Source organism: Anabrus simplex, chromosome 1 (assembly GCF_040414725.1).
Source record: "Anabrus simplex isolate iqAnaSimp1 chromosome 1, ASM4041472v1, whole genome shotgun sequence".
Lineage (NCBI taxonomy): Eukaryota > Metazoa > Arthropoda > Insecta > Orthoptera > Tettigoniidae > Anabrus > Anabrus simplex.
In genome coordinates this window covers 645,701,755-645,715,027 of record NC_090265.1, presented here as the reverse complement: position 1 = coordinate 645,715,027, position 13,273 = coordinate 645,701,755, and the positions used below count along the sequence as shown (strand labels likewise).

Sequence of the window (13,273 nt, the reverse complement as noted above, 5' to 3'; positions counted from 1 at the left end):
TGTAAAGATAGCTGGTTACAAGGATAATGTCCAGATAGAGGAGGTGACTAATGCTAAAGAAGTATTAAAATTTACATATGATGAAAATGGCATTTACAATGAGATACAAAAGTTAAAAACTAGAAAATCGGCTGGAATTGATAAGATTAAAGGGGATATACTAAAGACAATGGGTTGGAATATAGTACCGTATCTGAAGTACTTATTTGATTATGTTTGCATGAAGGAACTATACCAAATGAATGGAGAGTTGCTATAATAGCCCCTGTGTATAAAGGAAAGGATGATAGACATAAAGCTGAAAATTACAGGCCAGTAAGTTTGACATGCGTTGCATGTAAGCTTTGGGAAGTCATTCTTTCTGATTATGTTAGACATGTTTGCGAAATTAATAACTGGTTCGATAGAAGGCAGTTCTTGTTTAGGAAAGGTTATTCCACTGAAGCTCAACTTGTAGGATTCCAGCAAGATATAGCAGGATTCAGGAGGTCAAATGGACTGTATCGCGATCGACCTGTCTAAAGTATTTGATAGGGTGGATCATGGGAGTCTACTGGCAAATGGGAGTGCAATTGGTCTAGACAAAAGAGTGACTGAATGGGTTGCTATATTTCTAGAAAACAGATCTCAGAATTAGAGTAGACAAGGCTTTATCTGACCCTGTAGTAATTAAGAGGGGAATTCCGGAAGGCAGTAATACTGGACCTTTATGTTTTCTTATATAAATATAAATGATATGAGTAAAGAAGTGGAATCAGAGATAAGGCTTTTTGCGGATGATATTATTGTATAGAGTAATAAATGTTACAAGATTGTGAGTAACTGCAAAATTACCCCGATGAAATGAAATGGCGTATGTATTGTAATGCCGGGAGTGTCCGAAGGCATGTTCGGCTCGCCAGGTGCAGTTCTTTTGATTTGACACCCTGCGTCGTGATGAGGATGAAATGATGATGAAGACGACACATACACCCAGCCCCCGTACCAGCGAAATTAACCAATGATTAAAATTCCCAAAGGACAGCACGCTAACCATTTAGCCATGGAGCCAGACATGACCTCGATAATGTTGTGAGATGGACAGCAGTTGATAAACGGGGTTAAAAGCCAGCTTGTAAGTTTCACAAATAAGAAAAGTCCTCTCAGTTTTAATTACTGCGTAGATGGGGTAAATGTTCCTTTAAGGGATTATTGTTAGTATCTGGGTGTTAATACAACGAAAGATCTTCATTGGAGTAATCACATGAATGGGTTTGTAAATACAGGGTATAGATCTCTTCACATGGTTATGAGGGTGTTTAGAGGTTGTAGTAAGGATGTAAAGGAGAGTGCATCTAAGTCTCTGGTAAGACCCCAACTAGAGTATGGTTCCAGTGTATGGGATCCTCACCAGGATTCCTTGATTCATGAACTGGAAAAAGTTCAAAGAAAAGCAGCTCGATTTGTTCTGGGTAATTTTCGACAAAAGAGTAGAGTTACAAAAATGTTGCAAAGTTTGGTCTGGAAATACTTGGGAGAAAGAAGACGAACTGCTCGACTAAGTGGTATGTTGATAAAGATTGATTACCAGAGGGACGCTGAAATATTTGATACGAATGAGTAAATGTATAATACCACGAGCCCAGCTTAGCACACTGGGGCGAAATGCTGCAACCAGGAATGAGTAGCTGGTAAATTTACAATTTCCAATAACGGACCAACTATATTGGTATTATTAAGTGGTATGTTCTGAGCTTTCAGCGGAGAGATGGCGTGGAATGACATTAGTAGATGAATATGTTTGAGTGGTGTATTTAGAAGTAGGAAAGATAAAAATATGAAGTTTGAAATGAAGAGGACAAATTGAGGCAAATATTCGTTTATAGGAAGGGGAGTTAGGGATTAGAATAACTTACCAAGGGAGATGTTCAGTAAATTTCCAATTTCTTTGAAATAATTCAAGAAAAGGCTAGGAAACAACAGATAGGGTATCTGCCACCTGGGCGACTGCCCTAAATGCATTTCCGCATATATTTATTGATTGATTGAATTAGAAGAAGAGGAGTTGCGCCGGACTTTTACTTTCTTGAGGCTGAAAATTAATCAGAGTAACTATGTTATGACCAGTGTGTGGAATATACATGAATTCGAACGTTGTTCTTGATTGTTGAAGCGGTATCCAACAGCTCCCCATACAAGTGTAGGCAAGGCAGCTTCCTAATAAATAGATAGAAACCTGTGCCGCATACAGTCCATTAAAGAGCTCACCCTCCAAGACGACCACTGCTCAGTTAGAGATACTAAAGTCTGAATTAGTTAGCATAACGATTCCTTTAGTCGAATGGCTTGACGTTCTTGACCGGGTTCATTGCATCCCCTCGCTCCAGAAAGAAAATGTTGGGTAAACCGGGGATTAAACTCAGACGAACTGAGTAAGTGGCTAGACACATAACACAGAGACACTACCAATTCCCTTGTAATTCTATTATAATTCCAGTCTGGATTAATTAAAATTTTCCACATCACCTGTGTCAAAGTTTTTATCAGACCTAATTCACACACGGAATTGATGGCCACTATGTCCTTGTGATGTAACACAGGAACAACTAATATGGGAAGGACAACTGATTCAGAAAGTGATTGAACCAAATAGAGGGAAAATATCCTGGATGGGGTGCTGGTAAAACTAGATGAACTCTATAGAGGAACCGAAATAATAGATGGCATTAGTGATCATGAAGCTGTTTTTGTCGTAGTTAAAAATAAATGTGATAGAACGGAAGGTCTTAAAAGTAGGATTATTAGGCAGTACCATATGGCTGATAAAGCAGGCATGAGACAGTTTCTAAAAAGTAATTATGATCGGTGGAAAACGGTAAGTAAAAATGTAAACAGACTCTGGGATGGGTTTAAAGCAATTTTTGAGGAATGTGAAAACAGGTTTGTACCTTTAAAGGTGGTAAGGAATGGTAAAGACTCACCTTATTAAAATAGTGAAATAAAGAGACTAAGAAGGAGGTGCAGATTGAAAATAAACAGAGTTAGAAATGGCTGTGGAAGTAAGGAGATATTTTTATTTACGTCGCACCGACACAGATAGGTCTTATGGGGACGATGGGACAGGAAAGGGCTAGGATTTGTAAGGAAGCGGCCGTGGTGTGAAAATGGGAAACCACGGAAAACCATTTTCAGGGCTGCCGACAGTGGGATTCGAACCTACTATCTCCCGAATACTGGATATTGGCCGCACTTCAGCGACTGCAGCTATCGAGCTCGGTAAGGAGAAATTGAAGGAACTTACTAGGAAATTGAATCTAGCAAAGAAGGCAGCTAAGAATAACATGATGGCGAGTATAATTGGCAGTCATACAAATATTAGTGAAAAAAATGGGAGTGTATGCATAGGCATTTTAAGGCAGAAACAGGTTCCAAGAAGAACATTCCAGGAATAATTAATGAACAAGGGAAGTGTGTATGTGAGGATCTTCAAAAGGCAGAAGTATTCAGTCAACAGTATGTAAAGATTGTTGGTTACAAGGATAATGTCCAGATAGAGGAGGAGACTAATGCTGAAGAAGTATTTAAATTTACATATGATAACAATGACATTTACAATAAGATTCAAAAGTTGAAAACTAGAAAAGCGGCTGGAATTGATAAGATTTCTGGGGACATACTAAAGACAATGGGGTGGGATATAGTATCTTATCTGAAGAACTTATTTGATTATTTTTTGCTTGAAGGAGCTATACCAAATGAATGGAGAGTTTCTATAGTAGCCCCTGTGTATAAAGGAAAGGGCGATAGACATAAAGCTGAAAAATTACAGGCCAGTAAGTTTGACATGCGTTGCATGTCAGTTTTGAGAAGGCATTCTTTCTGATTATATTAGACATGTTTGCGAAATTAATAACTGGTTCGATAGAAGGCAGTTCGTGTTTAGGAAATATTATTCCACTGAAGCTCAACTTGTAGGATTCCAGCAAGTTATAGCAGATATCTTAGATTCAGGATGTCAAATGGACTGTATCGCGATTGACCTGTCTAAAGCATTTGATAGGGTGGATCATGGGAGACTACTGGCAAAAATGAGTCCAATTCGACTAGACAAAAGAGTGACTGAATGGGTTGCTATATTTCTAGCAAATAGATCTCAGAGAATTAGACTAGGTAAAGTTTTATCTGACTCTGTAATAATTAAGAAGGGGATTCCTCAAGGCAGTATTATTTGACCTTTATGTTTTATATATATATAAATAAATGATAAGTAAACAAGTGGAATCAGAGGTAAGGCTTCTTGCTGATTATGTTATTCTGTACAGAGTAATAAATAAGTTACAAGATTGTGAGCAACTTCAACGTGAAATTGATAAAGTTGTGAGATGGACAGCAGGCAATTGTATGTTGATAAACGGCATTAAAAGTCAGGCTGTGAGTTTCACAAATAGGTAAACTCCTCTCGGTTATAATTATTGCGTTGATGGATTGAAAGTTCCTTTTGGGGATCATTGTAAGTATCTAGGGGTTAACATAAGGAAAGATCTTCATTGGGGTAATCATATAAATGGTATTGTAAATAAAGGGTACAGATCTCTGCACATGGTTATGAGGGTGTTTAGGGGTTGTAGTAAGGATGTAAAGGAGAGTGCATATAAGTCTCTGGTAAGGCCCCAACTAGAGTATGGTTTCAGTGTATGGGACCCTCACCAGGATTACCTGATTCAAGAACTGGAAAAAATCCAAAGAAAAGCAGTTCGATTTGTTCTGGGTGATTTCCGACAAAAGAGTAGCGTTACAAAAATGTTGAAAAGTTTGGGCTGGGAAGAATTGGGAGAAAGAAGACAAGGTGCTCGACTAAGTGGTATGTTCCGAGCTGTCAGTGGAGAGATGGTGTGGAATGACATTAGTAGACGAATAAGTTTGAGTGGCGTCTTTAAAAGTAGGAAAGATCACAAGATCACAGTAAAGTTGCAATTCAAGAGAACAAATTGGGGCAAATATTCATTTAATGGAAGGGTAGTTAGGGATTGGAATAATTTACCAAGGAGATGTTCAATAAATTTCCATTTTCTTTGAAATAATTAAAGAAAATGCTAGGAAAACAACAGATAGGGAATCTGCCACCTGGGTGACTGCCCTAAATGCAGATAAGTATTGACTGATTGAACTACAACATCACATACAAGAGGCTTTTCAACTTCAGTTTTTTAATCATGCATTCTTGTGGTTTCTGGAGTAGCGTGCGCGCAACTCGCAATTTGTTAGAGTACAGTTTAGGAAGACTTGAAACAACATACTCTCCCAGTACTTGCTCGGAGTGGTTTACATAATAAACTACTATCAAGACCACACTGATGATAGCCGTAAAACTAACAAGAGAACTACCCAACTTTGGCTCCGTGGTCCTTTCATAGAAAGTAATTAGATGACACAGCCCATGGAAGTAGGTTATTATCACCTAACACACTGTTCCCATTGTCTTGTGCAAGTATTTTTCAATTTCCACGGTTCCCCCTACTGTGTATCCGTCTATATTAACGAAGTATAATTTTTAAATAATCATGGCTCCCTTACTTTCACCTCAAGTAGCTGGGACGGTCCGTGTCAAAGTATTTAAATATCACTTCCAAACGGAAGTCGAAGCAGGTTATCAATAAACACAAACCCAGGTAACTTATTTTCACTTAGTCATTTAAAAACTCTCGTTCCGTATGACCACATATTAACAGCACTTAACTAATATACAGTATTTTACTGAGAAATGTTACCCGTGCGATTCCTAAAGATTTGTTCAAATTGCAAGACACATAAACGTTTATTTATTTATTTATTTATTTATTTATTTATTTATTTATTTATTTATTTATTTATTTATTTATTTATTATGGCTTCACCGAGTGAGTTGGCTATGTGGTTAGGGGCGTGCAGCTGTGAGCTTGCATTCGGGAAATAGTGGGTTCGAACCCAACTGTTGGCAGTCCTGAAGATGGTTTTCCGTGGTTTCCCATGTTCACACCAGGAAAATGCTGGGGATGTACCTCAATTAAGGCCACGGCCGCTTCCTTCCGACTCCTAGCCCTTTTCTGCCCCATCGTCGCCATAAGACCTATCTGTGTCGGTGCGACGTAAAGCCAATTCTAAAATAAAAATAAAGAATAGGCCTATTATCGCTTCTTTCAAGTGACGAAGTTAGGACCCTCTCTTACCCTTAACCACATTCCACAACTGTTATCTACAGATACAACAACTTACAATCTAACAATCCCCGAGCTCGATAACTGCAGTCGCCCTTTTCTATCGCATCTTATAAAGACTGTTTTTCTTCTTTTTACAGTGTGCTTATGTTGCACCGACACACAACATAGGTCTTATGGCGACGAATGGACAGGAAAGTGCTAGGAGTAGGTAGGAAGCGGCCGTGGCCTTGATTGAGGTACAACCCCAGCATTTGCCTGGTGTGAAAATGGGAAACCACGGAAAACCATTTTGAGGGCTGATGACAATGGGGCTCAAAGCCACTATCTCCCGAATGCAAGCTAATAGCTATGTGACTCAAACCGCACAGCCAACTCCCTCGGTGATTAAAAAAAAGTAGCCCGGGGGATTGGAGCAGTCGACTGATGATGTAGAAATATACCACTACTTATATTTTAAAGTTACATAAGCATTTTATACCTAAAATGAGAATTTGACAAAACCAACAAATTGGTCATCTATGTGTGTGTGTGTGTGTGTGTGTGTGTGTGTGTGTGTGTGTGTGTGTGTGTGTGTGTGTGTGTGTGTGTGTGTGTGTGTGTGTGTGTGTGTGTGTGTGTGTGTGTGTAAATGCGCATGTTGTTAATACAGCTTGTGACAATAAAGTTCGGTGAATAGTCCTGTACTATCAACACAGATGAACAATGCACGACAGTGACCTTACTGTCCTTCGAAATAGTCCTCTCCCATAACTATGCACTGCTGAGATCGGCGATACATGTCCTGGAAACTTTGCAAGAAGGCTTCCTTTGGGATGGTGTTCAAAAGCCTCGTCACGCTTCGTTGGATGTTAGGAATATCGTCAAATCTCTTTCCTTTCAAAGTGAGTTTGATGCGTGACTTTTCGGCTCTGACCTTTTTCCGACGAGGGAATCCCGGAGAACGCCATTCCATGCTTTGCCGTTTCGTTTCAGGGTCGTACCTGAGACACCAGATTTCATCCTCAGTGACAATACAGTTTAAGAAATTTGGTGTCGCATCCGGCGTTTCGACAAAATCCTGTGAAGCCTCTAAACGCGCCTGCTTCTGATCGTCAGTCAAGTGATGTGGCACAAGACGAGAACACGTTTTCCTCTTCCTAACTTCTGGGTAAGGATTTATCGCACGGATTCACGGTTAATCTGCAGTTTATCCACTATCATGCGCACAGTTAATCGCCGATCGTTCGTGATAAATGTCCTCACCTTCTCAATGTTTTCGTCACTGACGGCGGTCGCCGGTCTTCCGCAACGGGAGTTTTCAGAAACACTTTCCCGGCCTCCTCGAAAACGGGTGAACCACTCGTACACACACTTCAAGGACAGTGCTTGGTCTTCATAAACACATAGGCCTACCAGCATCGCATGCGTTTCTTTCGGTGTCTTGCCAAGCTTAAAACAAAACTGTACATTGATCTTTTGGTCGTCCATATTCCTGTTCGCAGTTCAGAACCAACGCACTAAATACGCACTGTGTCAAACAGGTCTTACACGGCACACACACGATGCTCAACTGAACAACGTTGGGAGCAGGTGGTCAAAACCTGCTGCTACGCAGGTGCAGCGTTGTGTGTCGCCAGTGTTGCCGGATCGACCGTTCTGACTTAATTCACCGAACTTTATTGTCACAGGTTGTATAATATTTTATTACGACAAACGAGGAAACTGCTGCTGGATTTCTGTTCAGAATCGCTCATTTCGTCATGCTTCGGACCGCCAACGTTAGGCGTGCATGGTGATGGTTTGATGTCTTAATGATAATTTTACTTATGTCGAATGGAACACTCTCTTCTCCAAATCCGAAATAGAGATTGATACGGTATATGCACTGCATCATACACACAATTTTCCAATATGAAAATCTAAAAACGAAAATATAGCATTTATATTAGTTCCTGCCATCCTAAGGTAAGTTTTATAATTTCGAGAATGATTTCTATCATAAATTTTATGGATGTTTTCTATTGCAGAGCTACTTCAAACCAAACGTTACATACTCTAACCTTTATCTCATTGATTTCGCCACAAGCTCTAATCAAAGAAAGATTCATAAGATTTGTTTCATTTGAATCTAAGAAAATGCTCAGAGCATTCCGGCCTCCTCTTTCAGATTACGACGATCCTGTCGCTCTACTAACTATAAGGTTTGGTGTTTGCAGGTCAGGACACCAAGATGCGCTTCAGCGTGATGCCGTACCCTGGGGATAGCGGGTTCACTCAGTGGCACGATGCCATGAAGATGGTGGCTCGTCTACCAGGGGGTATACCGCCCGAGTTCCGGAGGAGGGTAAGTCACAACTCGTAAAATATTCAAAGTGTATCAACGTTAATGAACATCCAGTGTCAATGTTTTTGGTCTTTGGCGTTAAGTTGCTATGTAATTTTTCTTTACATACAACACAACAGGAACTAAAATGTTCAGCTTTTAGTTGGCAAGGAATTGTGACAGAGAAGAACTAGCCTCATGTGCCCAAGCTCGACAACCCAATTCTGCTACAGGTCAGTAGGTATTTGAATATTAAAAAATCCGTGGTTCGTTATTTCATTACCTCTTGTGGGTGGGGGGAGGCAGACGAAGAATTCACCCACGGTATCCCCTGCCTGTCGTAAGAGGCGACTAAAAGGGGCGACCAAGGAATGATCCAATTAGAACCATGAAACTACTTGTAATTAGTACCATCACGCAGGGTACACCATGGGTTGCATTTACTTGCGCATAGTACCACTATGTTAGGTACGCAATAGGTTTGTAATTAGTAGCGACCAAGGTCTGTCTAGGGAGGTCAAGTCACGAATGCTTCTTATGGAGCCGCCATATTGGGTCTTGAAGCGAGCGTAACCAAAGGCAAGTGCATTCGAATTTAGAGGATTTCGGTGCCGTACTTTGGAATAAAAACAAAATACCAACTATTTTTCATAAAGAATTTAATTGGACATCTACTGTTCATGTGTATATAACTGTATAACACTTAAATGATATGAATACATTCACAGCTATTTGAATAGGAAGATAATTAACAGAGCCTGATTTTTTTTTTTTTTTTTTTTTTTTTTTTTTTTTTTTTTTTTTTTTTTTTTAGAAACGAATATCAACAGAAAAGCTTATGTCCTACTCTTTTACTTCCTTACAACTTTGTCTTACTGTGTTTCTTATTATCACCTGTCAAATACGTAATCTTATTGACAGAAACATAGAAATCTGTACAGTTCGTGTGGCATATTGATTACCGGTACATGAAATACTGAACTTGAAGTATTGTACTTAAAGTACTAAAAGACAGTTGTAATAAATTACCTTCAGCGTTTTCTTTATTAAGAAAGTAATTGCCGATACTGCGTTTCTAAAAGGTTACCCCAGTATGTTGACAAACACTGAATGCCTCTTGAGTTGACTGCATTAAATTATGTATGGTAACTGTTGTTATACATTCATGTGGTATTTCTTTGGGTTCGAAGGCAAAAATACCCTGCACATGTGCAACAAGAGTGATGTTAGCTAATCTTAACTAGTTTACTGATAACCCATGCAGCTTTATAGTACCAAGTGTTGGTGGTGATTATTGTTTTAAGAGGAACCATCCTCTATAAAAACTAATCAGAAGAAAACAAATGGAAGGGGTCCAACACTTCGAAAAATGAAGATATCGGCAAAAGAAAGATTAAGGCCACAAAGTGCGTGGAAATGAAAAACTTCCTAGGCCTTGAATGCATTAATGCCGCCGCGGTCGGAAAAGAACAAGTGTTTACCAGGAGAGGTCGGATGGGCTAGAATACGTGAGAGCCTAACACAAGTAAGTGAAAGCAATTTAAAGACTCAGCTAAGGGGCTCGTAGTCACAACCAAAATTGATTTCCCCCCGTGGGTGGGGGCAATAGAATAACACCCACGGTATCCCCTGCCTGCCATAAGAGGTGACTGAAAGGGGCGTCAGGAGCTCCCAACTAGGGAGCGTAAGTTGGCGACCACGGGGCTCTTAACTGAGTCCTAACATCCATGCATATAATAATAATAATAATAATAATAATAATAATAATAATAATAATAATAATAATAATAATAATAATAGTTAAGAAAATAAAAGCCATTGGTAGACACGATTCCTTAAGAAATAGAAATTCAGTCAATATTAAGTTGAGTTAACCTAGGTTAGGATATTACGTTAGGCTACGGTACGTTAAATTACAGTAGTTGGTAAGTGCGAGTGTTGTGATCTTTAAGTATTTGTCCAGCCATATAATGTATTCTATAGAGCATTTAAGATTAATCAAATATAGCTGTAAATAATAACTACAGTACCGTATAAGACTGCTATTAACAATTATTGTTGTAATGATGGCAAGCTGGACACAAATTGTTGGTTTGAAGAGATAGGTGATGGTGGTGATCACTGTTTTAAGAGGAAGTACAACTAGGCAACCATCCTCTATATAACACTAATGAGAGGGAAATTATGGAAGGGGTCCGACACTTCGAAAAATGAAGATATCGGCCAAAGGAAAACAAGGGCCACGAAGGGCATGAAAATGAAAGACTCCCTAGCCCTCGCAAACCTAATAGCGTCGGGGTCAGAAAAGAATAAGAGTTGACCAAGAGAGGTCAGAGAGGATGGATGAAAGTGAGGAGCCTGGCACAAGTAAGTGGAAGAAATGCCAGGACTCAGCTGAGGGCCCCATGGTCGCCAACCCACGCTCCAAAGTTCAGAGCCCCTAGGGCCCCTTTTAGTCGCCTCTTACGACAGGCAGGGGATACCGTGGGTGTTATTCTACCGCCCCCACCCACAGGGGGATTTGAAGAGAGAGGCCAGCGAAATTAACCAATTACGGTTAAAATTCCTGACCTTGCCGGGAATCGAACCCGGGACCCCTATGACCAAAGGCCAGCACGCTAACCATTTAGCCATGGAGCCGGACACATGAACAGGAAATCTTCATAAACATCAATACTACTATTACACATTTCCTGTTACTTTTCTTGCTTGTTTTGAAAGACAATTCCCTTTCTTTAGGGAGGTTTCCTATCATATGTCAAAGACTTGGGTGGATTAGGGGCGTTGAAAATTGTTGGGATGGAATTCCACACGAGTAGTTTCCGTCCATCTGCCCTCTTTAGTTCAAATTGCGATTCTTCAAAATTATGCTAGAAGAAAATACATAATAAGACCTATAAATATAAAACATCGTTCATATAAACATATTATTATTATTCAGGAATAATACGAGTGTATAACTTCACTAACCGAGCACAAGACGGAATTATCTGTAGATTGTCATTTGTCACGCCTACAGTTTTGTACCCACTGAGCTCTCCTTTGCTTATCTCTCGGGAAGCGAAACACTCTAATTCCGTCAGTTATCTTATTTTGCCAATTTGGTGCGGCGCAGTATCCCATTTTCCTTCAAAATACAAGTAATAACTCGCATCATTACATCGAGCACGCCCACGTAACAACAATATTTAAGACCCAATATGGCCGCCACCGCAAAGGATTGTGGTAGCGTGACCAGACCTCCCTAGACAGACCTTGGTAGCGACAGTGTGTGAATCCGGAGGTGGATCCTACAGTACCTGTGATTCGTACCCCTATATGAGCGACAGCATGGTTCTGCCTTACCTATGCTCAGTTCCCACTATGTGAGGAATTCCACAAGATAGTACGAGTCCCTGTGGTTAGCCCACTTATGTGAGGAACGCCATAGGTTTGCGTTGCCTTTATAAGTCTTTGTTGCCTGCAAATAGCGCCGCAATGTGCGAAACACCATAGGTCTGTGTTACATGTGCGCATTGCACTACCTGTGAATAGTACCATAATGTGTGGAATACCGCGAGTCTCCGCTACTTTTGGTTAGTACCGCAACATTACACATAGCATGGTTCTACTTTCCTAGCGATTAATACCATTATGAGGGGCTGATGACTTGGATTTTGGACCCATTTCAACTATACGCATAATCGATTCAGCATCGTGCTATAGAAGCAGTCCCTTGGTCAGTAATACTATTGTTTTGTGCCAGCATCTGTGCATGTGAGGCACTGTGGGTCGGATCCACTGATAGTTTTAATCCATCCATCCATTCATTCTTCGTCCTCATGCTTTGAATTCTGGTCAGTGGAGGATTTTGGACTTTTAAGTTGACATTTCATTTCGTCTCATTTCGTACCATTAGGGGCCGATGACCTCGATGTTAGGCCCTTTTAAACAACAAACATCAATCATCGTTATTTCATTCATATCCTTATGTAAAATAAACCTGGTTTGTTCATATTAGATGTTTCGACATTCCAGTATTATTCCACAGAATCCAAATCGTACCGAACCAGTTAATATTTTTCTTATATTTCTTTCGTTTTTAACGTAGACTTACGTTCCTCAACAGCGATTACATGGAAAGAAAAATGATAAGACGCTTTTAGTAATTGGACAGAACGCGTATATCACAGAAAGTATTTAACTTACGACTATGTTTAACACATTGAATACCACGCCATTCATATATGAATGACACTTAACTTTCCCGCTACTGTAGCGTCATCCATGTATGAATGACGTGCAGATGAGCTGTATCAGGCTTCGTCATTCGCATACAAACGACGTTACAGTAAAATCAAGTGGTGGCCTTAAAGTGTGGCCCACGGGTTACTTTTTAGTGTGCTTGGTTTGGCCGTACCTGTAATGGAATTGGGTATACCATGCCGAATGTAAACATAATATGCACGAATAAATTTGTTATTTATTCTAGTTGGAAACAAACGAAATATTTTATCAAACGCACTTGTTCTGAATTATTGTATTTTAAACGTATTATAAATATAAATACTTCTTGTCAAAAACCCATTTTGTCAGGCTGTGTGTTCTTGACTCTCGAAAAAAAGATGGAGGGCCTCTGAACAGGACTGTGTAATGTAACTGCATCTAACCTGCAGAACGTATGAATTAAGATTATTTCCATTGAACTAATTTTGAAACACCTTGTACTAAACTAGTTTGTGTTACTTTAGATTTATCAATATTTCTTTTCTTACAAAGAATTTCCCATTGCATGTTGTGATTTGAATAACACTAG

General features: G+C 39.7%; 1 protein-coding gene across 1 annotated transcript in view; it reads left to right on the top strand.

The window, feature by feature from the left end:
• LOC136885041 (uncharacterized) overlaps positions 1–13,273 on the top strand; it is a 186,523-nt gene that overhangs the window by 38,481 nt on the left and 134,769 nt on the right. Inside the window, exon 2 of the mRNA XM_068229766.1 lies at positions 8,372–8,499. Coding sequence (XP_068085867.1) covers positions 8,372–8,499 — 128 coding nt within the window. The remainder of the gene's footprint in view (positions 1–8,371; positions 8,500–13,273) is intronic.